Raw genomic sequence first — 27,718 nt, forward strand, 5'->3', positions numbered from 1 at the left:
CGCATGCATGAACTATTTCGATCCTACGTTACGTCGATCATCAAGAAATTTGCTTGTTTCGATTCGAACGAACGATAAATCTTCTCTTCGCTCGATCAGTTTCGATCGACATTTGTTCTTTAACATATCGGAAGGCGATGATTCCATAATAATTCAGGCGATAATTCAGGTGACAAGACGGACTGAAGTTAAAGGATGCCGGTCCTCTACGCCTCCATTCGTCGCCCTTCCTGGATACCAAGGTACAGTATATTTGAAATGTCCCCTACAACAGAACCAACGAAACCTGTTTAATAAGCGATTTATCATTGTTAGTCGTTTTATAGGTATCTTGGATGCGAAGAGTGGAAAAGGTTTTGTAAATTATGTTCCACGCTTACAAATGAGAAATGTTTCTTTGTGCGATTAATGTTTCATCTGGACATACATGCAATTTATTTGTACATGTTTATTTATACACAGCGTAGATAAAAATGTGGGCCAGCCTTAACAGAGACACACAACATTTATCGTTTAAATAGGTTGTAATTTGTTAAGTTTATTAAGTTTATTATACAACAACTGGTGGAGCGTGAAAGTTCAAAAACACAATATCGTCTAAAAATTGAAACGAGTAATGTCATTTGAAATTTGAAATTGACGATAATCACGATGATTAGATAACATAGATTTACTGCACATATATTGCTCGCTTTTCGCGTTTCCGAGGGAAAATAGTTTTAAACGATATTTTACGATCGAATAAATACTTCTCGCATTGCGTTTATCTTTGTTAACGCTATTACAAAATTGATTGCAAATCGCGCATTGATCACCTTCAGAAACATAAAGCGACAAAGGATCGTGACAGTGACAAATGGATCGTTGTTCTTAAAATATATCTCTGTGTACGCTAAATGCGATAAATTTGTTGCACATAAAAGCTCAAGTTTCATGTGCAATATATATATATTCTCTGTTCTTCGGGACTTCGATCCTGCTTCTGTCATTAATTTTTACTTTCGTTACTAATAAAAACGCCTATGAACTCCAAAGGCCCAAACCACGAGTATCATGTTGACTAAGGTGTAAATTTAAAATATAAAATGTGCAATGATTACGTGTTTCCATTTAAAACAATACCTGTACTTCTGATAAAAACACAAACACAAAAAAATCAGAAACATCAAATCCTTCTTACATTAAAAAACTACCTCCTCCAAGAAACTTCTCTTCCTTAGTCAACTACTCAAACATTCCGCAACCCACAGCGCGCACAATCGATCCAAGCCACCCTCGTAAACCGCCTACACGTTAACCTTGCATCCCTCTAGTCGACGCTCGTAATGCCAGAGAAAGAAAAAGGAAGAAAGTGGTGCGATAAACCGTAGACTAGACTCCCTCACGCGATTAAAAGTCGCCAGAAGAAATCGAAGAGGGAGAGAGAGAGAGAGAGAGAAACATTGTTTGTTTTCTGCGACGATCCGCTGTGTTTGGCACGGTTTTAGGGGTGGGAGGTAGCGTTGCGGGTAAGAGGGCGGCTTTTGCGCATAATCCTATGACCTCTTTAGCGCGACGATCCTTCGAAAAGGATACACGGAATGCGCTATCAATTCCACCTTCTCCCGTCGGCGTTTTCGAAGGACTGTTTGGCCGTGTTCCAACGCACGAACCAGCAGAAAGCTCGCAGTCAGAGGCGACCATCCGCGACTTTTCGCCGATCCTTATTGGCTTAGCATAGTTTCGTCGCGATGCCGTCTCGGTCCGCGTGATTCTTCCTCTTCCGTACGCTCGTCACAGAGTGATTTACATCGAGAACAACTTCCTCGACGGAACACGCTTCTGAGTTTCGTCCTTTCATTTTCTCTCCTCTGTTTTGTATCCGATGTTCTTCTTGTCTGGAAATTGATGCGAGAAAGGCTGAGAGTTAGAAGAAGAGAATTTTCGCCATTCCACGCCGATCGAGGAGCGTAAATGTTGAACCGTTGCACTCGACACGCACCAAGATTTGTTTGTGGTTTGTACATAACGGATGATGGGTGAGCTCGTATCTTGTGGAATCGTTGCAGCGGTATGTGCGTTGCGTGTGCGTGTCATGTTTGAACGAAGAGTGCATTAGATCGTGTGTTAAATCGAATGGAAAGTTTCTCGATCTTCTATGCGATGCAACTTGTTTGGATATTTTTCTACCGATTCTGTTTTATTCGAATATCGTTACATGACTAGTATAAATATTGTAAGTGTACATTAGCAGTTACAATTATTCGGACGACGTCGAAAGTTGATGGATATTGCTTGAATAATTGTAATTTGAGACGCCGGATTTCTAACGAATAATAAACACGATGAAAACTGTTTCGTTGTTCTGACGAGAAATCGTATGCGTGAACAGTAGCCAAAGGATTTTTTATTAACTTTTATTAATTGGGTTTGGAAGCGTAGTAAAGTATAACAAGTGTCTACACTGTCCAAATAATTATGATTTTCATTTTTCAAAGAGTATCCTCAACTATGAAAGATTAAAGAACACAATTTTTCTTGTCAGTAATGTTGAAACATTCATCGCTTTCCAAGAACAACAAGCTAATTACCCGTTTGTTGTACATTTCAAGAATTTGTTTGATCGACCAATAATTCCAGTATATTTTTACAATGAAACTGTTTGAGGGTTTAATATGATAATAACGTAGAAACTTTCCATTCAGCCAAATAACGTTGTTTTTGATTCCTATCAGTCTGTTTGGGAAGAAGGTATTGTTTGGTATTGAAGGCCACGATGTTAGGACGATGGCCGATTAAAAATCTTGGCAACTTCCTGTGCGTGAATCATCGTTAGTCGCGAATTTTCGAGCCTTTTTTGTATCACTGTGCTTCTCTTCTCTGTCCCACGATTTATTCGTGCGGGAACGAAATTACACTTGCAATTAATATGGCTTGTTAGAAATAACAAACAGCGATATACCTTTCGTCACTATCTGAACATTTCAATGCTTCTAAATTCTGTTTTGTATATTTTTAGTATTTTTGTTAGCAATATGTACAAGGTGTTTCAAGAAGGTCATAAAAATTGAAATATAAGTGCTACACGAGCTGGTAGATTAAAAAGTAGAAAAAGTAGTAAAATTCACATTGAAATTTACAATTATTTATACGATTTTCTATCGACAAATAAACTTCTCGTGTTTCGCGAGGAAATTCACAAAAGTTGAGTTAACTAGTTTGGTTTCCAAGAGACTTATACATATACGTCGAAAGAAGAGGAAAGGTTGGATGGAGGCAATCTGTGTCAAGATGCATCTATACATACTTGCCTTGAATTATACGAAGGATACATTGAACATCTACTTTGAATTCATTTCCGTCATACAAAAGTTAATATTTTTTTACTAGTACGTGTTTATGTAACTTTGTTTTTCCCTTTGACACACATAGACATCTAAGGTACTTAAATATTTGCTGAACCTTTTTAAAATGATTTGTATTTTATATATTTACATTATATAGTGTAATATAAAGTCTTGAACTTTAGAAAAGACTTTAGTGGGAAACGTATTCATAAAGGCTTGGAAATTTGGAAGAAAATTCTTTAGATCAGTGGTTTTACAAGCAATGGTATGTGTACCGTTAGTGGCGCTTAGGTTCTCTTGCATATAGTGTACTTTATCCTAGGTCATAAATTCTTATTTGCATACAAAGCATACTTTTGTCAGTGGTATTAAAATTTCTTAAGTTTTCGCTTCATTTGCGCACAAAAGAATTGGAAGTCGCTGTTCTATAAATATTTCTACAGTTGTGTACTTCTCTTGAAATAAAATATATCGCATCTTATTTTTTATCTAAAATACGCTTCCATTGAATTTCATAAACAATATAGGGATAGTATGAAAGAATTGTTACTCCTATCAGACTGTGAAACCTCATTTTATTGCGATGGAATTTAAGCAAAAAAAAGATTAGAAGATAACAAGATTACGATGTTTTCTTTGTTAGCGGGATATCGTTGTATATGTCTACCCTTTTAGAGATACCTGAAGATTTTACAGCTATGAAACGCAGTGTAGCGATGAAAGATGTAACAGCTGCGAATGTTTAACCTTGAAATTAGGATTTCTGCCGCGTTGGACTCGATCAAGACGTTGCAGAAGGCGTCAGCGAAATACTCTTAAGTGAAATGGTCTATTTGAAGCCAGACACACCCAAAGTAGGTCAACTCACTGTTGCGCTGAAATGCTCCCGTGTACATTTTGCGTAGCAGACAGGCTATGCCTGATTCTCAGTCAACTCCGTTTGTAAATTAAATATATCCTATATTTAAACAGTTTGGAAAATCATATCTAATCATAAACATCATCTTTCTTTTTCTTTATACACAATCACAAAAATCTTCGATCATTTGACTATTTTCTTCTTACTGTATAATCTTATTTTGGAAGCTTGAGATTATTATCTTAGAATCGAATAGTAAATGTTTGTTAAGAATAGATTTCAAGCTATTTATTTGTTTATTGATGTATAATTTTACGTATTGCTTATATATGTTTACACGAACCTTTAAAATGTACCGTAATGTCTTTGAAATATTTATAGATACTTTGTAAAGTTTATAACAATTACCGTTTTGCTTCGAGCGAACTACTATCTTGTATTGTAATTTATTCCAGATAGCTTTTGTTCCTTATCTTTTCGTGTTTATGTTTTTAAAATTAATTAAGTGCTAATGGAAATTTAAAACGTATATAATCTACGGCAAACAGGTAATTTACAATTCGAATGTCAAATAGAAAGGTTTAGAAATTCATTAATCGCCAACTCTGAAGTATAAATAACGATTGATATTTATCGCAAATATCGGTATTTCGTAAATCATTAAGCTAATTACTACGCGTTAATTCATCGTGCGAGATACAATACAAGATCGTTGCGATAAATCAAACAAAGTTCATTCAAGCAGATCGAGATATTTGTAAATTAAGACGTAAATAATTCAACCGTTCTATCAGCTTCCTTATGCAGATTAAGTTACTTTGATATTCTAGCTACGTTTTAAAATATACACCTAATCTCTTAAGCATGTAATTAGAAACTGTCGCTATTATTTGGAGGAAAATGCACGTTGAAAGATCGTAAGATCTCCTTTCTCTCTTTTTTATCAGCCAGCTATGGATGTAGTAGAGTGAAAGCGAGATTATTTCCAACAATTATGCCCGAGTTTCTAATTGTAGATTGCGTATGTATCAGAATTCACTATTAAAACACCGTATAGAATGTTACTTAAGGCTGAATTTCATTAAAAAATTATTACGTGTGAGTATTAATTAGATGCTCTAATTGTTGGAAACACTTTAATTTTCATTTTAATGGTTTAAATTAGTGACAAAGAAAGATAAGGAAGTTGAGGAACATAACTATCTGAGAGACATAATCTTCTGGTATCACATTTTATTTCCAATTCAACTGATTTATTTTTGTTATTATTATCTATTATTGTTTATTCATACTTTACTCACAAGATAAACTTTTAATCCTCTTTTCAAAATTTATATAGACCTGTTAATTATCTGCAAAGAGAAGACCATATTAGGTCAGAATGTTACTCTTTTTTCCATATGAATCGCTTCGTTTCATCAACAGATTCTTTCATTTTACTCTCTCGTGCTTCAAGAGACTGTATAACCACTAATATATATATACATCAAGCACAAGACTTGCCATTAAAGGCCACTAGCAGACGAAACAACCTCTTAAAAAGAGGCTAGTACCAATTGAATACGTAGTTCAAGTATCTGAGTCATCAAAATTTACAGATCACTTTTTCTCAAGCTTTGTATAAAAACAAATTTTCTCTATTAAAAATCACCGAACCATCCATTATCATCAATTGTCACACAATTTTCCTGCATCACCATCCATTCCATCAATTTCTTTCTTCTGTCAATATTCTATTCACGAGCAATATCTCGCAGTGAACAGATTCACACGAATGTCTAACTTAGAGTCTGTGATAAACCTAAGACTAATTAGTGGCAATTTCAGCGGAGAACGCGTGCTGAGGTCGCGTCAGCACGACCGCGGAACCAGCCAGGAAAGACGGTACAAACGAAGCCATCGTCGATCACCGAGTAGCGGTCGCCAGCACGGGCATCGTGATCGCGATCGTGATCGTTTGGCGCATCCCACTTCGTCTCGACGTGCAAGGATCTATCGTCACCATGCTTCGTCGTCGACTAGCCAGGATCGACACAGGCATCGTTCACCGTCCTCCAGAAGTCAGGTGAGTCGAATGGCGCCGACAACCGACGGGGACATCGTTATATTCTGCCCGATGTATCTTTAGATTTCATTTTGTTATATACTATTTGAGATCATATTTACACGCGTCTGATAATATCGTAGAATATTACGGGGACAAAACTCGGATAGATGTTGAGAGAAATCGGTCTCGATTACTGTCGACCATCTCTCGTGGTGTTATTTACCCTAACACCCATTTCCTATAGTACCACGCTCACTGGCAGGTACTGTGGTACTCTTTTGATTAAAAACATAATTGATAGCTTGAAAATATAGTTAATGTAATTAATATAATTTGAGGATGTTTATTGTATGTATTTATATTTTAGAGTATATATATACTTTATATATTCTTTTCATTCAAAGATTAATGGTTTGAAGACTTGGTGGTTCAAGGATATCTGTTTTATATATTCATTGAATATTCTAGGTGTTTAAAGATAAAGGACATATATATGTATGTTTAACGAAGGTTTTACTGAAAGGAAAACTATAATGGTTTTAAATAATTACATCTGCTGCAGTCTGCAATTAACAGGAGCAAAAAGTTCCAAAGTATGAGTAATCTGTCCTAATTTTTTTTTTTTTTTTGTAAATGTCGTACACGCAAGGGATGAAAAGTTCAGTTACCAAGATGTGTACAGACTTGTAAATAGTATTGCGTGTGAACTATTATATCGTGTGTCGCATACTATAACATATTGCGTGTGCATCTTTTAGAAATTCATGCAGGCTGCCTGTAGATATCAGAATCCTTATGCACGAACGCATATCTGTAAATAATGCCAATACAAACATTTACAAATATGTGAATTTTGTATATAACGTTATAATTGTGAACATATCTCTACCTTTTTATTTAAATACACCAATTCTACAAAACGTGAATATAAATTTCTATATATCTGCGGACTATTCATAAAATCCTATGAAGAGACGTATACAAATTTTTGTCCGCTGATGTAGATGCAGATGTACATCGCGTCAAGTTTCTGAATGTCTACAGACTGTTCATAAAATTCTACAAGGCATATACATACTTTTATTTACAGATGTGCGTCACACAAGGTTTCTGTTCGTGAATGGTTACCAAAATTCTACACGTGGTTACATACGCATATAATGCAATACACGATATAATGAATATAGATATATGAACATAGGATGTCTACACATGGTGTATACCTACACGCGCCTTGATTTTTGCGGTTAGTCCATTATCTTTTCGCATTTCGAATTTTTCACATTCCATTCGCTCGAACGTAGTTCTGGTGAATCATCAGATTCACCCCCGCGTTACAACTCGCTCCTCCTGCGTGTCTCCACTATCGGTATCTCTGAAAAGCAAGGATATCCGTGTTGTCTCTTGCGCGTCTCGTTCGATAGACCTCTGGACGATATAAATACGTGGTCATGAGCAAAAGAAACGTATCGATCAAAGAGCAAAGAAGAACGGAATGAAGCGAGAAGAAAAAGTCAAATTCTACATCTATCTTAGGAGGTAGAAGGAGCATAGCGATGGACTTTTGCGGTATTTGAAGACCGTCGATTATCCCATCAAGGAGCGAGCAATGATTTATCATAAATCTGTTAAAATTTCATAAAATTGAAAAATCCAAGTAGACGAAATGGCGACGGAAAAGAAGTTAAGGGAATCTTTGGAATCCTTTCTTTACAGACAGAATGTGATAGCGTAAATTGAGCGAGGAAAGTTAAAAAAATGCGCGAACGTAACCCGAGAGAAAATAGGAAAAGGAGGAAACGATTTAGAGGAAGAAAAAGACTGAAAAGAAGATAGAGGAAGATCGGTACGCGATGCACAGATGGGGAATCAGTCTCTGGAGAAGGCCGCGATGCAACTAGCGCGGCGACGCGTGTACCCGGAGCAAATGCCGATGATTCTTCTTTCTTAGCCAGCGTCGGCTATTTTCGACCGGCGACTATTTTCGAGGGGGACTCGTCACGCGGTTTCGCCGCGGTTTTAGTGCGAGTTTGCGCCAGATGGCCAGCGCAACACCGTCGTCCTCCGCATCGTCGTCGGGAAACGCGCCGGCAGGGAAGCCGGTTCGCCGGAAGCTGAGGCACCCGCGTAAGACAAAACCATTCTTGCTCCTCCTTCGTGTCGGTTCCAAGAAAATTCCACCGCGAATCACTCTGTGGCGGTCGAAGCCGATCGTCCAAACAAGAGGAAAGAAGCCAAGACCCCGGTAATGATCCGGACGTCGATCATCCAGATCTGAATGAAGAGAAATATTTCGTCCATACAAGTGGTACATAAAGTGTGCATTATCAGAGACTGTAGAAAACCAACAGATCTAGAATTTAGAAGAAACAGAGAGATAGAATCTAGAGGTACATATTTACACATCGTCGATTAAGGTAACTCGAGAGATCTCAGCGAGCTGACCCAGAATCGATCACAACCTGGATTTAGAAATACGCGTTGTTCTTGGCAAGATGCGACTGTGAGAGCGACACGAAAGCCTTGTAATCCTACCATACGAAAATTGTACGATTTGCTACGGGAACAGAAAGGAAAGGATCAGACAGTATTGTTCACCCTGGATCATTCTGGAGGCTGGTGTGTGCGTGGCGGCGGCGGTGGCTTGGCTGACGGTGGACCACCCTCGGCTTCGTCCTCGTCGTCGTCGACGATGGCTAGCCAAGAGGTGAACTTGTTGATGCCTGGGAACCAGGTATCGTGGTGGCCCAGGCAGGGATGGGAGCCTTGGGTGCAACGGGGAAATAACGTGGAACCCACCAGGGAACTGGACACCAAGCTCGACGTGACACCAGAGTCGAACGACACATCGATTTCAGAGGTAGCCAACGAAAGAACAAACATTTTTCCAATCTTCATTGGTTTTTTTCAATTTTAGTGAATTTTCGAATTACCGACGGTCGATAATGATGCAGAGATGTTTAATAGGGTTGTTTCTGAGATTTTCGCTAGTCGAGTCATTTTGAATATGGTGAGATATTTGTTGGATATATTTCCTATCGGTCCTATTCATGTGAATTTGTTTTCTCATTTATGCAAAATGACGTGTAAAGCAAAATCATTCAGACGGATATCTCGGTAGGTACATACACTGCCCAACTATGGAGAAACTATGAGCTTTTTTCTACCTTTCAATAGAATATAGATATTTTGTCTCTTGATGCAGTATAAAAGTACAATAAAGTATAACATCCTGTTAAGAAAGTATTATACATTTTCTGTACCATAAATTGATTCTTTAACCTGTTAGAAGGTCAGGTGCAAACGGACCCCCAGTAGAATCTCGTTCTTTTAATCTTATGGAAACAAAAATACACATTAGAATTTTATCTTCCAACTGGAATAAAATATTTGATTTTAATCGAATATTGAAATAAATGGCAGAATCCGAATAGACCCTACATCTGTTTGATGATAGTTAACAAAACACTTTCTTCCTCCATAGTTGCGCAGCATAACTGTTACACCAACACAAAGACATAGGATCGTATTTTACGTCTGTGAAAGGGAAGGGTGGAACGTCGTTGACAAATATCAGGGATAAAACTTACCTAAGCCAGAACTTAGCCTAACACGCGATTCGCCTACGCGTGTACTTGTTTCGGTTGGCCCTCTGCCATAGCGCGACAGCAGCAACGGTGACATGGAACGGGCCAATGAAACAGCCAGAGAGCAAGCGAGTAAAGCGCTAGTTAACCAGCCACTCGCGTTAACATTTAAACGAGCCGGCTGACGACTAGCCCGCCGCGAGCTTTCTAGCTCGCCTCTGCTCTTACGAGGCGATCGTGGCGCACGCGTTTCACGCTTCTTGGTTATATTTGGCAGGCTCGTACGCACGACCACGATAAACACGCGTGCGAACGTCGAGCGGAGAAATACAGTCGGAGATCGCAGTGGTATGGTCGGTTCATCTTCTTTCTTCGCGGCCTTTGTTCTTTCCACTTCCTAGTTGCTTTAGGGATTTGATCCCAAATTCATTGGATAACTCTTTTTCGTTCACAAGTGATCGCTATATGATAGTTTTGGTTACAGGTTTGTTTAATTTCAGGGTATTTGTAATTGTAATTTACATCGTATATACCACGAGGATTACTAATGGCGTTTAAAATATAAAACAGAATTACCAATTATTAAATTGGAATTCTGTCTAGAGCACATGTACAGAAAGAGACTTTATGTCGCAACAATTCGTTCACTTCGGAGCTTGACTTGTATCCATTTGTTGTTCAAATTTATTTTCTCTCATTGGCACGATTAATAACTATGCACTGTTTGTGTCGTTTAAGAAGCATAGGTCGCACGCCGTGCGTCAGTAGCCGTGTCGGACAAATAGTATAGAATCGTAAACAGCGCGTCTTACGATTATACAAGTTTTATAGAACGCATAGAGTGTGTCATCGTTCGTGTCGAACAAGTATATAGGTCGCACGCTGTGCGTCAGTGGCTGTATCAGACAAGTAACACAGGGCCATAAACATTGTGTCCCGTGATTACTAAATTTCATAAGACGCATAGGGTGCGTCATCGTTTTTATCGAATAAGTAATATAGCTTGCACGTTGTACGTCAGTGGCTGTATCAGACAAGTAGTATAGGGCAATAAACATTATGTCCTGTGATCACTAAGTTTCATAGGACGCATACAGTGCGTCATCGTTTGTATCGAATAAGTAGTATAGGTCGCTGTGCGTCAGTGGCTCTGTCAGACAAGTGGTATAGGGCCATGAACGTCACGTCGTTGATTCGATATACAACTCTATAGGACACAAAGAACGCATAATCGATTATGTCGAACAAGTAGTACAAAATTTAGTAAAATCAGTCGAATAACTATGCGCTATACTTATTCAATATCAATTTTTAATCACGCGAAATCAAATATATTTCTCACTGGAAAAACAAGTTCCTTATCAACCCTGTTATCAAGCAGATAAACATCGAAGCTCGAGATTCGGCCATGGAAGCTCACAGAGGAGGAGAACTCTTGTGAGAAAAATATTTTCATTCTCAGAATGTACGTTACAGAATCGTTTCTAAGCCTCTTCTTCGTTGTAACACAGTCGTGTCTATGATGTGGAATTTGTTCAAAATATTTCACTGACTAAATATATATTTGCTACCAATGATTCCGTGGCGGATAGATGTTTTTAAAACTGGATGTGAAAATTTATCAAACAACAGTCACTGAACGAGACAGACATATTGTTCGTGTACTGAATGCTGTCATAAACGTTGCGCTTCTTTGTCGTTAAACCAACGTTTACGCTATATTTTCGCGCTAATTCCACCACGTTGGCTCTAAATCATCGTTTTTTTATTTTCCTCTCTCCCGGAAACGGCCGATGATGCACGCAGGCAGAAACGGTTTCCGTTGATGCCAGGAAAGTTCCGCGCGAAACGCGAACTTGTGGGCGAGAATCGAGCGTGAACTGCGCCGTTATTTTCTAACGCGACGCGTATTTATACCACTATTTTGTAGGAAACCCGCGACATCGATATCATCGAATCCGCGACCTTGAAGACAAAAGGCCCAGACTTTATTAATAGTTCGCGAACTCTTCCACTGACCAACGTACTTCGTTGGTTCGATGTTTAGAATTTAGAATTCGACGATTTTTTGACGAATAGTGTACTTTGACTATGAAAGAAGCTTTTGATCAACGTGCAATTCACATTTTAACAAGAATTTGAAAAATGTTAAGTTTGATTCTTCATTTATCGACGCAGGGGGCTTTTGATTAATAATCGATGACAATGAATCGGTGAATATTAAAATACAGAGAATGCACAATTATATATAAAAATCGGAAGTAGAATACTTGTTACAATACCCAGAAACGGAAGAAAATTTTTCCCTACATTCGATTTCCTTACGTGGGTTTAAAAAGACAATTGTTAAAAGACAATTATATAAAGAGCCACAGTTTATTAATAGTCGGTTGATATACAGTGATTAAATACTTTCCATAAAGTTGTTCTTTGATGTCGTATGATGATTTTTGAGATACAGTATATCTGGTTTTTGTTTGCTTATGGAAGAAGTATCTGGCTGATGAGCAATTGGTGAACTGTTTCATATGACGGTGTCCGGCATCTGGTCATTATATTACGAGAATCATCTGTGATCAGAAAGATATTTTCAATGATACACAGGTTACGATTAGTAGTATCAGGAATAATATACGACGTGGAGATGTATTCACCAGATTTAGATATCACTGCTTGAATATGCCAATATTTTTTCTGTCAGATTAGAACAACCTTCCCTGTCTGACTCATAATTTATGAATCAAACAATCTGAAGATAAAGTACTTTTCAAACCAGAAAAAATAGACCCACATGGTTCGATAAATGCAAATACATTTTTTTAATCATGTGTTAGCCCTTAAAAAGCAATTTTATCGTGATATTCTACCAGCAAGGACACGCTAGTTCATCTTCTACGCGGTACAAATCGCTGTGTTCTATTTTTAATATTTATTCATTTACTGTAAACAAAATTGCAAGACCAGAAACAAATAAATTCATTGCTAGACGAGTAAATTATTGTTGTAAAAGCGCAAGTATTCTCTACGCTATATATCAACTTGTTTTCGTTAGCAGATATAGAAGAAATTGTGTCAATGTTGTTTGACATACCGATAAGTATATTATATTATCGAAGTCCATTGGGTTTTTACGACCATCAATTACTTTCCGTCGTTCGAACTTCTCTATATATGATATTCGTCAAGGTGATGGCAAAATTTGTATTCCTTATCTATTTTGCCTATTATCACTTCGATAGGTTTACGATTCTCTGAATACTCGCATTGTTCATTAGTGGTTTGAGTTTCTTAACGAGTATGTTTACCCCAAGTAGAAACATATCCACACGATGTTTTGACAACGTGGGAGGCCAATGACACGTTTTAGAGCATCATTGAAATTTAGCTTGTGCCTGCGTACAACGATCTCGCAGAAACTGATGGACCGCGTTCTAATTAACCAAAATTAACTTAAAAGTTCTACGAATACCAATGAACATAACGATAATAATAAACATCGATAGTCAAGCCATACCATGCAGCGTCGATAGTTTGCTTCTTGCGCTCCAACATCAAAATCTTCTCGATGGTGTAACGATCTCGCAAAGATCGATTGGCAGCGTTTTAACGATCCAAAAGCCAAACTAGAAATTCTACGACTACTAATGAACACCGATAATGAACACCAATAGTGAAGCCGTCGTGTACTATACAGCATCGATTCTCGCCATCTCTTGCACTCCAATGTCAGAATCTTTTCGATGGTGCAACGATCTCGCAAAAACCGATGGAGCGCGCTCTAATTACGCGCAATACGTATATCCGTCACCGGCGTAGATCGGAATTTAATGCTACGAAAGCTCCGTTGCTCCCGTTCGAACCGCGCTCCTCCTCCGATTTCGTAATTTCTATATGTGTCAAGGTGCGCAGCGGAGAGACAGAAAACGAACGAGAGACTAAGAAACATCAGGCACGCGTGTGCGAAAACGCCCCCCTATTCATACAGCACTTTGTAGTGTACAGTCCATCGCCATCGAATTAGGATCACTCGAAACTTACGGTAGTTTTTACCTTTTTAGTAAAGTACCATAGAGAGGCGCGGCGGAATTTTAATAGGAAATGAAATTAATTCATTTGTATCTTGATTTGCCTCCATTTGAGGATTATACGTTTTTCTGTATGCTTCGTTATATAGGATCTTTATATTATCTTTACTGTCTTGATAAACATTTTTCTTGCCCAAATTGTGGAGAATCTTTGTTCCCGAATCTGATAACGTAACAGTCAAAAATAAGTACAGAGGATTTAATTAGGCTTAGAGATATTTTTAATGACGTTTTTAATGTCAAAATGGAATAATAAATGAAACGCATTAAATAATTGATTGTGTATGTATTTAATAATCATTTTTACAATTCAGGACAATTTGCTTTTTATCTGACATAATACGAGTATATATGACATACACTTGCGCACTGAAATGTCTTAAGCACCTTTTATTCTTCACAAATCTTCGATATCTGATGTAGATCGTGAACTTCGAACGACATAAGTGTACTTTCTAGAGAACGTGTTAATCCATTAATCGGTTCTTTTGTCATACACAAGATACCACATTAGATGGTGTTTCTTTACGTCTTCTAGCGATCATTTAATATTTCTCGATCTGAAGCAAACACGTAATAATTAGCCTGAGACTTCTGAGCCAAAGTTGCTGCGGTTATTCTCCAAATAAAGTTTCTACACGTGGTCCTAATTCGACAGCCCTGGAACTGTAATTAACCGATGAAACACTTGAAAGTGAAATTCCATGCAAACAACCTACGTACAATACAATTTCGATTTCTACGAGATATCGAGTTGGCGAGAACACGACCGTACCGCGCCATAATAACCAGAACCCTAAACGCCATCAGTGACAATGATGCACCGTTAGCTTCCGACCTCGTCGTGCACCAGGAAGCGGTGACGTTGCCAAGACCCGATCCTGAGGAGCGTGCCGAACTTCGCCATTCCGAATAAGCGAGGGACAAATTTACGTAATACTCTACCACTCTCTCCTCTTCGTCTCTTCCTTCCTACTGGTTCCTTTCTGTTCCTCATCGCAGCACGGATTATTCGTTTTCGTACGCGACAGAGAGAGAAATAGATATCGGTATAAGAGAGGAACGAGGTACGAAGAGTTTGAAGGAAGAGAGGCAGAGATAGACGTAGAATGGTCGGAGAGTGTAGCTCACCACCGCTGCCCGGTATTTTTAGTGCGACGAGAGTATTTGGCGGGGCGCACCGAATCCTCCTCCTCGTCTTCGTGAACGGTCGACGTCGGCCGTCGTCTCCGTGACCGCCGTTGTGGTCGTGCTTCTCTTTAGTGCCTTCGTCGGCGTCCCTGTTGCACGATGCTCGCACCTACGGCCGAGTGATGAACCTGCGGCCAGGTCCGCGTCGAAATTCTCCGGCAATCGTCGCTGGATCACTTTTCTAATCTTCCGAGTAATCTGTATAATCCTTCAATCTCTCGATCGTCTTCTGTATATTGGCGCGCGTGTGTGTATGTGTGATTTTGCAATCAAGTCGAATCTGTGAGTCGACTGTTGTTTCTCGCAGCCGTTGTGCGACACAGGGTAAAGATACAACGTCGCTTGTGTCACGCTGAGGACACTCCGCAAGCTCTAACGGCACGACCTTGAAGCCTGTTGTAACCACGGTCCGAAGAGCTGTCTCGCGTTGGATATTCGAGGAAACGCACGCGAGGGAAAACTGACGCGTATCGAATCGCGCGATTCAAAGTGCGAAAACAAACAGAATTACCGAAGGAAGCTGCCGTGTGGAATGTAGTCCGGGAAGTTGAATTCCATTGGATTGTTGCACGAAGAGTTTCTTAGATCAACTTTTCTGAGAGTTGCTATCGAAATCAAAGACTCGGTCGTCAATCAAACATTGGATCGTTGGCTGGAGATTCTCCACGTGGCTTTAGTCGAAATCGAAACTTTGGAATTAACAATCGATTAATCAAATCGTTGGATGAAGATCTTTTTGTTGATTTGGATCGAAATCGAACACTTGCAAGCATCAGATCGTTGAACGAACAGTTTGCTATTTGTTTCTATTGAAATCGAAGATTTGGAAGCAGTGGCCAAGCACCGGATCAATTGATCGAGAGTTTCCTATTTGGTTTCTATCGAAATCTATCGATTAGATTGTTGGACGAAGATCTTCCACTTGGTTTTGATCGAAATCCAAGTTTTGGAAGTATGAACTAATTACTTAGACGAGGAATTTTGTATTTGCTTCTGACAGGTATCGTTAAGCCATCGATCAAATTGCTGGAAGATTTTCTACTTTATTTTCTCTAGGTTTACTAAGATTTTTCATGAAGGTAAAAGGTTTGAAAGAATCAACCAATCGAGTGGATAATTGGACGAAGATTTTCAACTTACTTTTGACAGAAATCGAAACCTTGCAACTGTAGATCGATTAATCGGACTATCGAGAATTTTCCACTTGATTTCCATCGAAATCAAAGGTTTATAAGGATTAATCAGAATAGATAGCCGCGTGAGCGTCGAAACTGTGTCTCGATGTTCATCTTCGCGCCACGCGACAACATGTCGACGTCTCGTCAAGATTCGACGGGTCGGCGAAGTCGATACGCGCGCTCTTCGACCACGACGAGCGTCACTCAGCTCCTCAGCGACTCGTGTTCGAATCTCCTACAACGATTAACCACCAGAGTACGAGGAATGTCTACGGTGAACGACAACGTGGGGAACAAACCATCTGTTACAAGACCATCGCCGATCGTCAGTCAATTGAACAGCGCAAGAGCACGTTTAGAGGACAAGTACTGTACAATCCTGGACAAATATTCGAGAAAGAAGCATCACGATCATACGGATCGACCGTCCATCGAGTACAGACGCACTCGCGAACGAGATCGAGATCACGCTTATTATCGTCGCGAAGACAGCCCGTTTGTCCGCGACGAGAAGACCCTGGAACCTTCGATGACCCGGACCGTGATTAAGAGCCAAACCAGCGTGGTGCTCTCGGAAAAAGCGTATCCCTACGTGAGATCTCCCACCGCGAAAGAGTTCAAACGCGAGAAAACACCCGGTTATCATCGTGTAGACAAACACGCTTTACAAAATTCAGACGCATATCGTAGATACGGAAGACACAAATCTGGCCACGCGGAGACGCGTACGAGAAAAGTGAGACCGTATAGAAACGGTAAAAGCGAGCAATTGGAATCTTCGTCCGCTGCTCTTCGAATAGTTCGGCCGATGAAAGTGGAGCCTCTGGTGTCGAAAGAGAAGGACGATGATCCTGACAAGACACCAACGAGTAGCGTAGTCAGAGAAAACGTCAACGATGTCAGCGTCCTTCCGATCATCGACTCCGAGGAAAGTGATCCGGCGATCTCCGAGAGAGTAGCGAAGAGGAAGGAGATACAGAGTTTGATCGAGAAGTACGCTGCCATGGAAGAGACTTACAGTCAATTGGCTGCAGGAGGTCAAGTGAAGATGAGGCCTAGCACCACAGATATAATCGCCAGCAAGTATAGGAAGAGTACTCGTCAAAGCGAGCGAAAAGACGCGTCGAAGAGCGCAATGGCCGCGAGTGTCGTTAACAACAACGCGGACACGGTCCAGCACGCGATTGTAAGTTGTCGAACCGCGGGTTTCTATGGGTTTCTCTGACAGCTGTCGGTCGTGGATGAACGTTGTTCTGATCAGTCCCCGTTGCTGCTGCTGTGTTGTTGCGTGCCACCTCCTCCTGCCGCACACATTCCTCTCTCACAGCTGTTTATGCGTCTCCGCTCGAGTTAACAAGTCCAACCCTTGGCTGGCGATTCCAGAGCCGCGATGATCTACTAATCGATACTTGTGTTTGTACAGCGTCCATCCGAGAGATAGTTATTGGGTCGTTTTATAAGTCTTTGACGCTTCTTCTCTCATCGATCTTTAACGAACGTTATTCTTTACGTAAGAAGCATGCGGTTTTTTAACTGTTTGCTTCCTTCATCAGGCGTAAATTTGAAGTTGCATCTTTGATCGAAGATCAAACGAAAAAACGGCAACTGAGAGCTTAAATCAAGAGAATTTAGTTTCGTTTAATTTCCTTACTAGTTAACTAAAACAGCGAAAGTATGGCAACCGAAAGCTCGAATTGAGAGCATTTGCGACGCGTCTGTTTTCTGAATGGACACTTGGTACTTAATAGGCGTGAATTTGATGAAGATTGATAAAATAGTGAAAGAATAGCAACTGGGAATCCAATTAAGGCTATATGCTTTCTGAATTATTAAAAAAAAAAGCGAAAGTGAAAATTAAAGATTTTAATCTGATCGTTCTACAAACTCCAGATGTAAAGATACGCTAACGATTGTTTTTCCGAAGTTCTAAGCAGGAAATTCTAAAGCTTCTTTGCTCAAATCCTGAATCAGACAGGTTCGATGAATTAGGAATAGAAACGTTCGTATTTGAACAAAAGAGGTGACAGGAAACGAGAACACGTTGACGATTGAGCTCATAGTACTTTTCTGCAATTTCACGTCAAAGTTTAGCGAAAAAGCGACGAGATTTATAAAACGACCTAATACAATGATACGAATGTTGGTTCGTCATCCAAGAATCGTATTCCTGAATTTTTCTCACGTTTTCGAGCTATCTTATCGAGACTCGTGAGTTACTAGCCTGTCGTTATTAGGAACAGAGAATTAGGTTTGGTATTTGATAGTCATGTGGTGCTTCGAAAGGCAACTTAGAATCTAAAAATTCGTACAACTGGTAAAACAGACGTAATGAGATTATAAAGGTCGATGGAGTAGTTTGAATAGTTGAGATTTTAAGAGACTCGTGCCGTGATCGATATCATAAATTGTTAGTATTGTTTTACTGCCTGTTGGCATTCAGGCATTTTATATGCAGATACAGGTCTGCAAGCAAAATTTGTAAGCTGTATACATTTTTAGTTATTTAAAGCAGCATTTTGAAGCCTCTTGGGTCGCGATTTTCTTCACCTCTGTCTCACGTCGTCTTTGTAGGAGAAAGAATTTTTCTTTTTTTACCTCGCTCTTGAAACAGAAGACGACACATCAGAGTGGGGCGAGTCAACTTTATTCGACAGTAAGGCTCGAACAATACTGATTTAGTGCGTTTCGTTTTTTTATTTTCTACTGGTTCCGATCTAAATATCCATTTTATGTTCGAGTTGTCGGCAATACGCAACAATAAAAATAGATTATTAGAGTTTACAATTAATTTAAATGAAAATATGTACAGCCAGTCTGTGGGTTCCAAGCACCAGTGCTTAGCATGGTTATTTTTATAGAAAATTTCTTCGCAAAGATTTTTAACGCTTATCTATTCCAATATATCTGCATACATTACACTATCAAAGTTAATTCTAATACTGACTTTTGATAAACGAAGGCAGATATGACTTAATTATGTTATCCATGTAACTATCACGTTAGATTAGAGATTATATTCTTCTAGATATTTATTCTTATAGATCTATTCTTAACTATTAACTAATCTATTTTATTTGGCTGTTATAAAAGAGGATCGCCACTTAATGAGAGTTGGGAAACGCTTCTAGAGCATTCTAACTCTTTGAAATATGTCAAATCATCGTAATACTCGGCTAGTGTCTTTCGAAGCATCACTGAATATTCGTACCAGGATGATAAATCCGTTTTAACAAGAAAAGTTAACTATATGTTATAGTTACGTAAGTGAATTTTTTTCCTCTGGCCGACTGACTTACTGCGATGCCGCGTCGGCGCGTTGAAAAATTCTCGATCTCACGCTCGATGTTCGACTAATCCGAAATAATTGCGCGTTGGCACCGTGTCAACGATCCATCGAAGCTGCAGTTTATTCAGCAAGTTGTTATCGAGTTTAGCAAACTGTAATTTGTAACATCTCTTCAAACCATTAATGTGATAAATTTTCTCTAAAACATTTTTCTATACGTACGCGTTCTTAATTAATTAAATGATTAAACCTTTACACTATATTATGTATTTTCAAAATGTGTTTTCGCGATGAAAAACAGTTCTATTTAATCGATAAGGATCGACAGAGTACCACAGTTTTGTCCCCTCGTTCTCAAAAAAAAAAAAAAAAAAAAAAAAAAAAAAAGAATCGTTTCAATTCATGTATAGTAGTTCATGCATCGAGTCAGTTTGAATTCGCGCGTCGATAAGGTAGACTCGAAGTGTCGATCGATCGATCCTCACTGGCGCGCCGTACGAACGCGTCGCGACGGTCGATCGAAACGACGGATCGAGCGTCGTGGCGCGTTCATTTGGCGCATTCACGTAAGTACACCGAGTTTCTATAGATTATTGAAGATTAACATAAATATTGAGAAAAAATATATAGTAGAGAAAAGACGACCTCTCCGAGCATGTTAGAGAAAAGAATAATACGTGACGAGCGCACTCGAGAGAAGCTGTCCGACATTTTTTCATTCACCGATCTTTTTCCCTGTAAATGAATTCGATCTCTAATTCAATGCATATAAACGAGAAAGTAATATTCTATTTCGATATTTACGCGTCTATTTAAATATCCATTTTCGTATATTCCATAGGCTAAAGTAAGACAGCTCCTTCGATGCAATGTACAAAGTAACTAACTTTAACACGAGTTTAAGAGTTTAGGAAAAAAACAAGATCTAAGCAAAAAAAGCAATAGAAAAGATATTTGTATATCTTTAGAAAAAAAAAAAGTAAAAGGTAACAAATGAGACATAATGATCGTAATATAATAATCATATTCGTAAATTTTAAAAAAGTAATAATAGTAAGAAATGACAAAATATGTTCGCTTTGTGCCGATGGTAAAATTCGTAACCGCAACTTTCTGACTTGGCAAACCATTTTGCCCTCTCCCCTTTCTCTCTGATTGTTGGGTTACCATCTCCGTTGTAATGGAATGGAATGGAATGGAAACGGATATGGCACACGGATTGGTCACTATGGTCTCGACTGGGCGCTCGGATCGGGTGGTTCGATGATGACCGATGACGATGATGTATCCCCCTACTTCCTCCCCACCGACACACTCGTACGTTCGTCCGTGCTTACACACGTCCTCTACCGCGTGTTACACGGGTCTCCGCCCTCGTGGTGGTGGTGGTGGATGACGGTGTGTGGTGGCGATCGGTTGATGCGACGGCTCTTGGATGTGGACACTCCAACGTCTCTTCTTCTCGGCCACAATGGGATCTCACGCTCTACCCTGCAACGTCAACGATGACCGACAACTTGGCCGACTTACGTGTGGTGGCCATTGACCACACGCAACCTATCAACGTGCGAACCACAACGACTACGTCTTCTCTGGTCCAACCAACTGGCGAATCGTCGATCAACGTTACGACTGCTGGGGAAATTGGTTCTCTGTCGGGGCTCTTCGTCATGAAACCGAACACATGGGGACTGATCGTCGGACCGACCAATGTGATCCGGACCAACCAAACGGTGCACTCCACACCACTGATTGGGTCCTCTGTTGGCACGCGCCGCTGATACCGATTCCACCGGCCCATATGTAGAGCCCACGACCGCCCTCCGTCGAGGACGACGAAGACGGCCACCTTGTTTACCAATCCGGCGACATCCTGGCAAATAGATGTTCGTGAATACGTGAATACACTCATTGTAGTAGATTTAAGCAAGCCTCAGATCGATTGGTCGATCGATCGATCGGATCGGTTACCCACGGTATCTGCCCATGGTCTCTCTTTGCCTCTTCTCGCCTCTGCTTCCCCTTTCTTCTTCTCTCGTTCTCAAACTTCTGTGTTGTAGAATTTTTCCAACTTGTCTCTATGTATTTGGTTGTGTATGCTTGTTTGGGGTTGATCCATTTCGAAAATTGTTCCTCGATGTCGTTCTACTTGTTTTAGTTTGACAAATCCTTGATTCTTCTTCGTGATTTCTCTGTATGATAGTCGAGAGAAGACTGGATACTTCCTTGAAAATTTTCTGTCTGTTTTAATCGAAAAGGGTTGATTCTCCTTTCACATCGATTTCTGTCCCTTTTAATCATCTTTTTCAATTAATGTTTGTTAATGGGTTTATGGTATAAGGGGTTCCGAAAATGACTTTAGATGGTTGAAAGGTTTGGCAACACGTGTTTGTCGTAGCGATCTTCTTCCTGTTACAAATATTCGTTTTCCTCCACCCTGCACATCGTAATCGACGAGTATATCCAATATATATATAAATAGTGCAAATTGATCAACACTTGCTACCTCAAACATATCCAAACTAGCTCCAACATGTTCAAAATACTCTAAAACGTTACTATGTGACTAATTTTTCTGTAACCACTATTTAAATATCTTTCCCACTATCATGTACTACTTCTAAATACTTATAGATATGCTAGATTTCTCATTAAAGTATACCACTCTTTCAAGTATACTAGAGAATTCTCAGAATCCACTATCCGCATATGTCTCTGAAAGTACAAATACATCAACTTTCTCGGAATACTATTTGCAATATAAATTCCTCTTCTCTTGTACCGAGCTTTCATTCCTGTCATTGAAGATGAAATGTCGGAGCCAGAGAGAGACAGAGAGGCGAAGGAAGGAGGAGAGACAAAGAGAGATCACGCTTGCGCTATCTCGTCGATACGTTTTCTTCGGGATGACGTGTTCCCCTGTCTTTGAACAGGCGCACGAGGACATTGGACATTCGCTCTCATTATTCCAATGGCTTTTCACACAACGTTTCCAATGCATCCAGCCTATTCAAGGCTGGAACAGCGACAGAGAATAGTTGACGTCGGGTTTTACATGTGCATCCGGATGTGATAGTCAATGTTATGTCCTCAGGCTGCCAATTTTTTACGATTAGGGTACCTCGGCCTTTAGGAGAGCAGCAGTTCCGATCGATAAAACATAAAGCTCTAACGATACCGTTTTTTTCACTTAAATCATACATCCGTTCACAACGTATGGCGTACAGAACACACGTCGGCCGAACGTCCAACAGGAAGTGCGTCTCTGTTGCTCTTCTCTTATCTTCGTTAGAATTTTCTTAGAAATCGTTTGATATATATATGTATACGAGATCTATCATCGATGAGACAACGAATATGTTAAATGTTGTTCGAGATAGTCCATCGATGATAAATTTAGGTTTTAGAGTTGAGGGTAGGGCCTTCATAGAGTAACACAGACGATCCTTCCATAGACGCGAGGTCTTTGATGTATTCGGACGCTTATCTACCTTTTTACATTGCAGATAAAGTACTGGCCACCCTAGGAGAGGGTACTTTTGGAAAAGTTGTCAAGGTTAAGGACTTGCAAATGTAAGTGGCAGCTAATGTAACTACTACATAGGTAACCTACCTCGGGTCTGCGTTTTTCTATTTTTCTTTAGTCTCCTTTTTATATACAGAATGGCATGTGAGTTGACTTACTGTTAAGATGTCGAATAAGTTCTTCTTTGCTATATGTGTTAAAAATTTTGTTTCAGGTTTTGGGAATTTATAATGGAAGTATTTGTGGAGCAACGTAAGGCAATATTCGAATTTTGTTTCTCAAGTTCAATGCTGTTGTCTTAAAGTAGAGAATATACATTTTCTATTTTTAAGCAAGGAATTTGCTTGTACAACTAGGAATATATCATTTGATCCGGCAGATTCAGCTAAAGGAGTCTGTCAGTGATTTGCTACGAGAAACCACATCATTCGACTGAGTTTTACCATATGTGATAGAAGAAATACGTAATAATTTCGACGATTTTATATCAATTATAATTTACAAAATTTACTTGCACGCGTTTATCTCGTTACCAAACTTGTTACCGTGCAAGAAGACAATTTATTATCACTGGTAACTTGCAACAAAGCCTGTAAGATTCCAAATTGGCAAGACGGTCTTCAAATGCATGTTCTTGGCTCTTTCCAAATACTCTGCCTGACATATGTATTCAATATTTTCCTTAATACACATCGAACATGATTCTCTATCTTGTTACAAATCGCTGACAAACTCTTGTTGCTGGAGACAACAACAAGCTCTGTGTATTACTAACTTTGTAGACATATTCACGACACAAAACTTAGGCGATACAGTGCTAATTTAAAAAAATGATACTTCGTTACTTTTGTTGCTCTCTAGTAAATGCTTCCGTAATGAATCTCCACTATATAAAACACAAATTTTGTAAAACATTTAAGACACATATGGAAGAATCTATTCCATTCTGATGGTAAAGTAATTTATAGATTATCTTGTACTTATCCTATCCTACTCTAATTTCCTCCAAGTTCTTCCTGATTTTCCTTCCTGGGATATTCTTTTTGTTGATCCTGACTTTCTGTCCACACAGAACAACATGCACCAAAGAAAATCGCAAAGGTGCGTGGCGCGACTCGAGTCATAGCAGAGTCAGAAATAGCCGTGCCGCAGTGTCACAAAATGACGCGCAAGTAGTCGCAATAATAGGATGGCCTTGCACTTTGTTTTACAGGCCTCGACGGGCGAACGAATTGTCACGAAATCGCTTGTCGGGATGCCGATCAGGGGAGAATTTCTTTGAACCATTTTTCACATTCTTCTTTCCTTTCTTTCTTCTCTCCTTTGTCGCGTTTTGGACGTGCGCGCTTTTGTGTTTCGTTATGTATATACGATGATGTTACCGACCATGTGGATTATTGGCGGTCCGGTGGACAGTGTCGTCTAATAAAAGTACAATGACGTTTGCAGGGATCACGTGATGGCGCTGAAAATCATCAAGAACGTAGAGAAGTATAGAGAAGCCGCGAAGCTCGAAATAAATGCCTTAGAGAAAATTGCGACCAAGGATCCGGAAGGCCAACAGTTAGTATTTGCGTGGTTTTTCGACCTGGTGGGGACTGGATCGCGGCGAGTAGAAGAGGGTGATTCTTCGTGTAAAAATAAGCTGAAAATTCTGCGGCGAAATTTCCGCCTACAAAGACCCAATTTTTCTCTTTTTTGTCTGAGGAAATTTAGCTTAAGTTTACTTAATTGTAACTTAAGAATATAAGGTATTATTTGGTTTAGGAATTGTTCAAATTTGTACATATTATATTTAAAACTTTGGTAGCAGAAGGTAATGTAAATAGAATGTTTACTTTTTGCACTATGCTATAGTATACTAGAGATGAAGCAGCATACCACAATCTCCTAATGTTATTAACAGCAGCAATGTTCAAATATGACCAAAATATTATAATTAAATTTAATATTCTATGTTCGAATTTAATATTTGATCTAATTATGTGCAAGTAATATTTTTTATATATAAAAGATAAAGCAGAACAGTCAGTTTATATTTACGTAAAAGAATGGCCTTCTACTTGCTAGCATCATTCTTCCTGCCTATGTATATTTTTACAAATAGTGAATTTGTTTCTTGTGTTCATCTAACATTTTATTGTTACTTTCAGCTTGTGTGTGAAAATGCTCGATTGGTTCAATTATCACGGACACATGTGCATCGCCTTCGAAATGCTTGGTCTTAGCGTTTTTGATTTCTTGGTATGTATAACAAGTTTATTAAATAATGTATCGATTCCATATTCCTAACTGTTTAGTATCTACAGAGGGATAATAGTTACCAGCCTTATCCATTAGAACATGTCAGGCATATTGGATATCAACTTTGCTACGCCGTCAAATTCTTACATGATAACAAACTTACGCACACCGACCTAAAGCCAGAAAATATATTGTTCGTAGATTCCGATTATGAGACCATATATAGTAGCAAAAAGGTGAGCCACGATGAGATTTTCTATATTTTCTATATTAATTTTCTATATTCTATATTTTCTATATTTCTATAATTAATTAGACAATTTATTGTGTCATTTGGAATAGCGTATCTCTATACTTATGAATATTTTATTTATAAAATAGTGCAATTGAATGTTGAAATGCAATTAATAATTGTACTTCATTTATTTTTACTTAACATGATCTATACATTCGTGTCAGTAAAAGGTATGCATGTGTTAAAGTGCATTAAATTGAAAAGCATCCAACTTTCTTTACTTAATTTATTTCAGATCTATTTATATGCTAGAGATATCTGTTTTTAATTCTCACATGTTATTAATCGAACTGTAAATAGATTGACATGATATTGATTCTAAGTGACACTTGCATTATATCAATTAACTAAAAAATAAATGTGGGATCAAGTATAGTGTTCTAAAGTGTGTAAAAGAAGTTTTTACTTTTTAAGCGGAGAGACATTAGGCGCGTAAAACGGACAGATATTAGACTCATCGATTTCGGTAGTGCTACATTCGACCACGAACACCATAGTACGATCGTTAGTACAAGACATTACAGAGCTCCCGAAGTAATTTTAGGCGAGTAATCTTCGTAAAATCAGCTGTTCAGATTACGAAATTATTATTATTGATTCGTTACCCGTTTTCTATAGAATTAGGATGGTCTCAGCCTTGTGACGTATGGTCGATTGGCTGCATCCTTTTCGAATTGTACCTGGGTATTACCTTATTCCAAACACACGACAACCGCGAGCACTTAGCAATGATGGAACGTATACTTGGCACGATTCCACATCGTATGGCTCGTAAGACTAAAACTAAATACTTCTATCATGGTAAATTAGAATGGGACGAGAAGAGCTCAGCCGGTAGATATGTACGTGACAACTGCAAACCTTTACACGTAAGTAATTAGTCATTGTTCTAAATATATTACACTAAATTACATAATTGTCTAAAAGTGTTTATTTTCCTATAAATAACAAAAACTTCGTATGCGGTGAACAAATGTTCTAATTTAAAATTATCTTTAAATGTTAATGTGTTTTCATTTCATATACACAGCGTTGTATACTTTCGGACGATGAAGAGCACCGACAACTATTCGATCTCGTCCAAAAAATGTTAGAATATGAACCTTCTCAGAGGATAACACTGAAGGACGCATTGGCACATTCTTTCTTTGATGCGTTACCTGCACATCAAAGATTACCAGATCTTCGGGCAGCAGGCGATTCTCAACAAGGTCATGAGCGATCACATTCTCTCTCACGATGAAGCTAGGAAAGGGACCGACTTCTGTACTGGACAGACACTCCACTGTCAACGACGTTATTGTCCCACGTCGTTATTCTGATACCTTTAAGTCTTATAAGACTGTACATTTCCGATTACAAGCAGATTCGATGACATAAACCGAATAACTAAACGAATTTAAACAAATAGATAAAAAGAAAGGAGGCTCGAAATTTTATTAGAAAGTATAATTAAATCTGTTAGCAACGATCAACAACGACGTTGGTTAAATTGCAAAATTGTATTGTTTATGAACAATGTAAAATAAAAAGGGAAAAAACAGTAGTACAATGGTGCTGTGGGCCTCAAATTCGATATAATGTATGATAGATTATCGAGAATGATCGTTTGAATACACCAAGTTACCATTCTTATCTCCAATTGCGAGATATGAATATTGGTAGATAATGTAATGTGACTTGACGAGGTAGGTCCCTATTAGTGGCTTGCAAAAAGACCAGTGTGTCTGCTCAGTGTAGCATAACAAAATCTCGGGAAATTGTAAACATTTTCTAAACACTCTTCTGTACATTTTATCCCTTAATTTTATTACAATGTTACTGTAAAACAACGTTTGGAGTAAAGAAGGGTCGCAGTTTATACTCTGTTTGTTATAGATTGATGACCATGGCGTGTTTAGTAGTAAGAAAAAGATTTAGTGTTAAGAAATAAGTAAATATATGCGTACGTGTTGACACTAAGATTAACGAAAAAGAGAAAGTGAGAGCGAGAAAGGGAGGGAGTGTGTGAGAGAGAAATTCATTGGACGCCAATTCATCGTCGTAAAATACACGTGTTAATGTTTTCAGAAACCATAAAAATACCGCATATAC

General features: G+C 38.9%; 1 protein-coding gene and 1 long non-coding RNA gene across 3 annotated transcripts; both read left to right on the plus strand.

Annotated features, from left to right (window-relative positions):
* The first annotated feature begins 248 nt into the window (after positions 1–248).
* Positions 249–6,117, plus strand: LOC132912335 (uncharacterized). Its single transcript, XR_009659173.1, has 2 exons — positions 249–1,996; positions 6,013–6,117. It is a non-coding gene; the product is annotated as an uncharacterized LOC132912335 (long non-coding RNA).
* Positions 6,118–14,623: 8,506 nt separating this feature from the next.
* Positions 14,624–27,046, plus strand: LOC132912263 (dual specificity protein kinase CLK2). 2 transcript variants are annotated; one of them, XM_060969579.1, is made up of 9 exons: positions 14,624–17,459; positions 21,367–21,445; positions 23,066–23,132; positions 24,535–24,648; positions 25,239–25,329; positions 25,386–25,565; positions 26,039–26,168; positions 26,243–26,493; positions 26,655–27,046. In XM_060969579.1, exons 1-9 carry the CDS (start codon positions 16,377–16,379, stop codon positions 26,865–26,867), a joined length of 2,208 nt encoding a protein of 735 aa, XP_060825562.1. In that variant the 5' UTR covers positions 14,624–16,376; the 3' UTR covers positions 26,868–27,046. The 2 variants fall into 2 exon arrangements, with proteins under 2 accessions (XP_060825562.1, XP_060825563.1); XM_060969580.1 differs by having other exon boundaries at positions 14,632–17,459; positions 25,395–25,565.
* The last annotated feature ends 672 nt before the right edge of the window (positions 27,047–27,718 follow it).

This window comes from Bombus pascuorum, chromosome 11 (assembly GCF_905332965.1).
Source record: "Bombus pascuorum chromosome 11, iyBomPasc1.1, whole genome shotgun sequence".
NCBI lineage: Eukaryota > Metazoa > Arthropoda > Insecta > Hymenoptera > Apidae > Bombus > Bombus pascuorum.

Bases quoted from the DNA above. Each gene is read 5' to 3' on its own strand.
- LOC132912263 (XM_060969579.1), top strand. From the start codon at position 16,377: ATGTTCATCTTCGCGCCACGCGACAACATGTCGACGTCTCGTCAAGAT. The intron at 24,649-25,238 runs GTTAGTATTTGC...TGTTACTTTCAG, and splicing joins AAGGATCCGGAAGGCCAACA to CTTGTGTGTGAAAATGCTCG. The intron at 25,566-26,038 runs GTGAGCCACGAT...TTACTTTTTAAG, and splicing joins CCATATATAGTAGCAAAAAG to CGGAGAGACATTAGGCGCGT.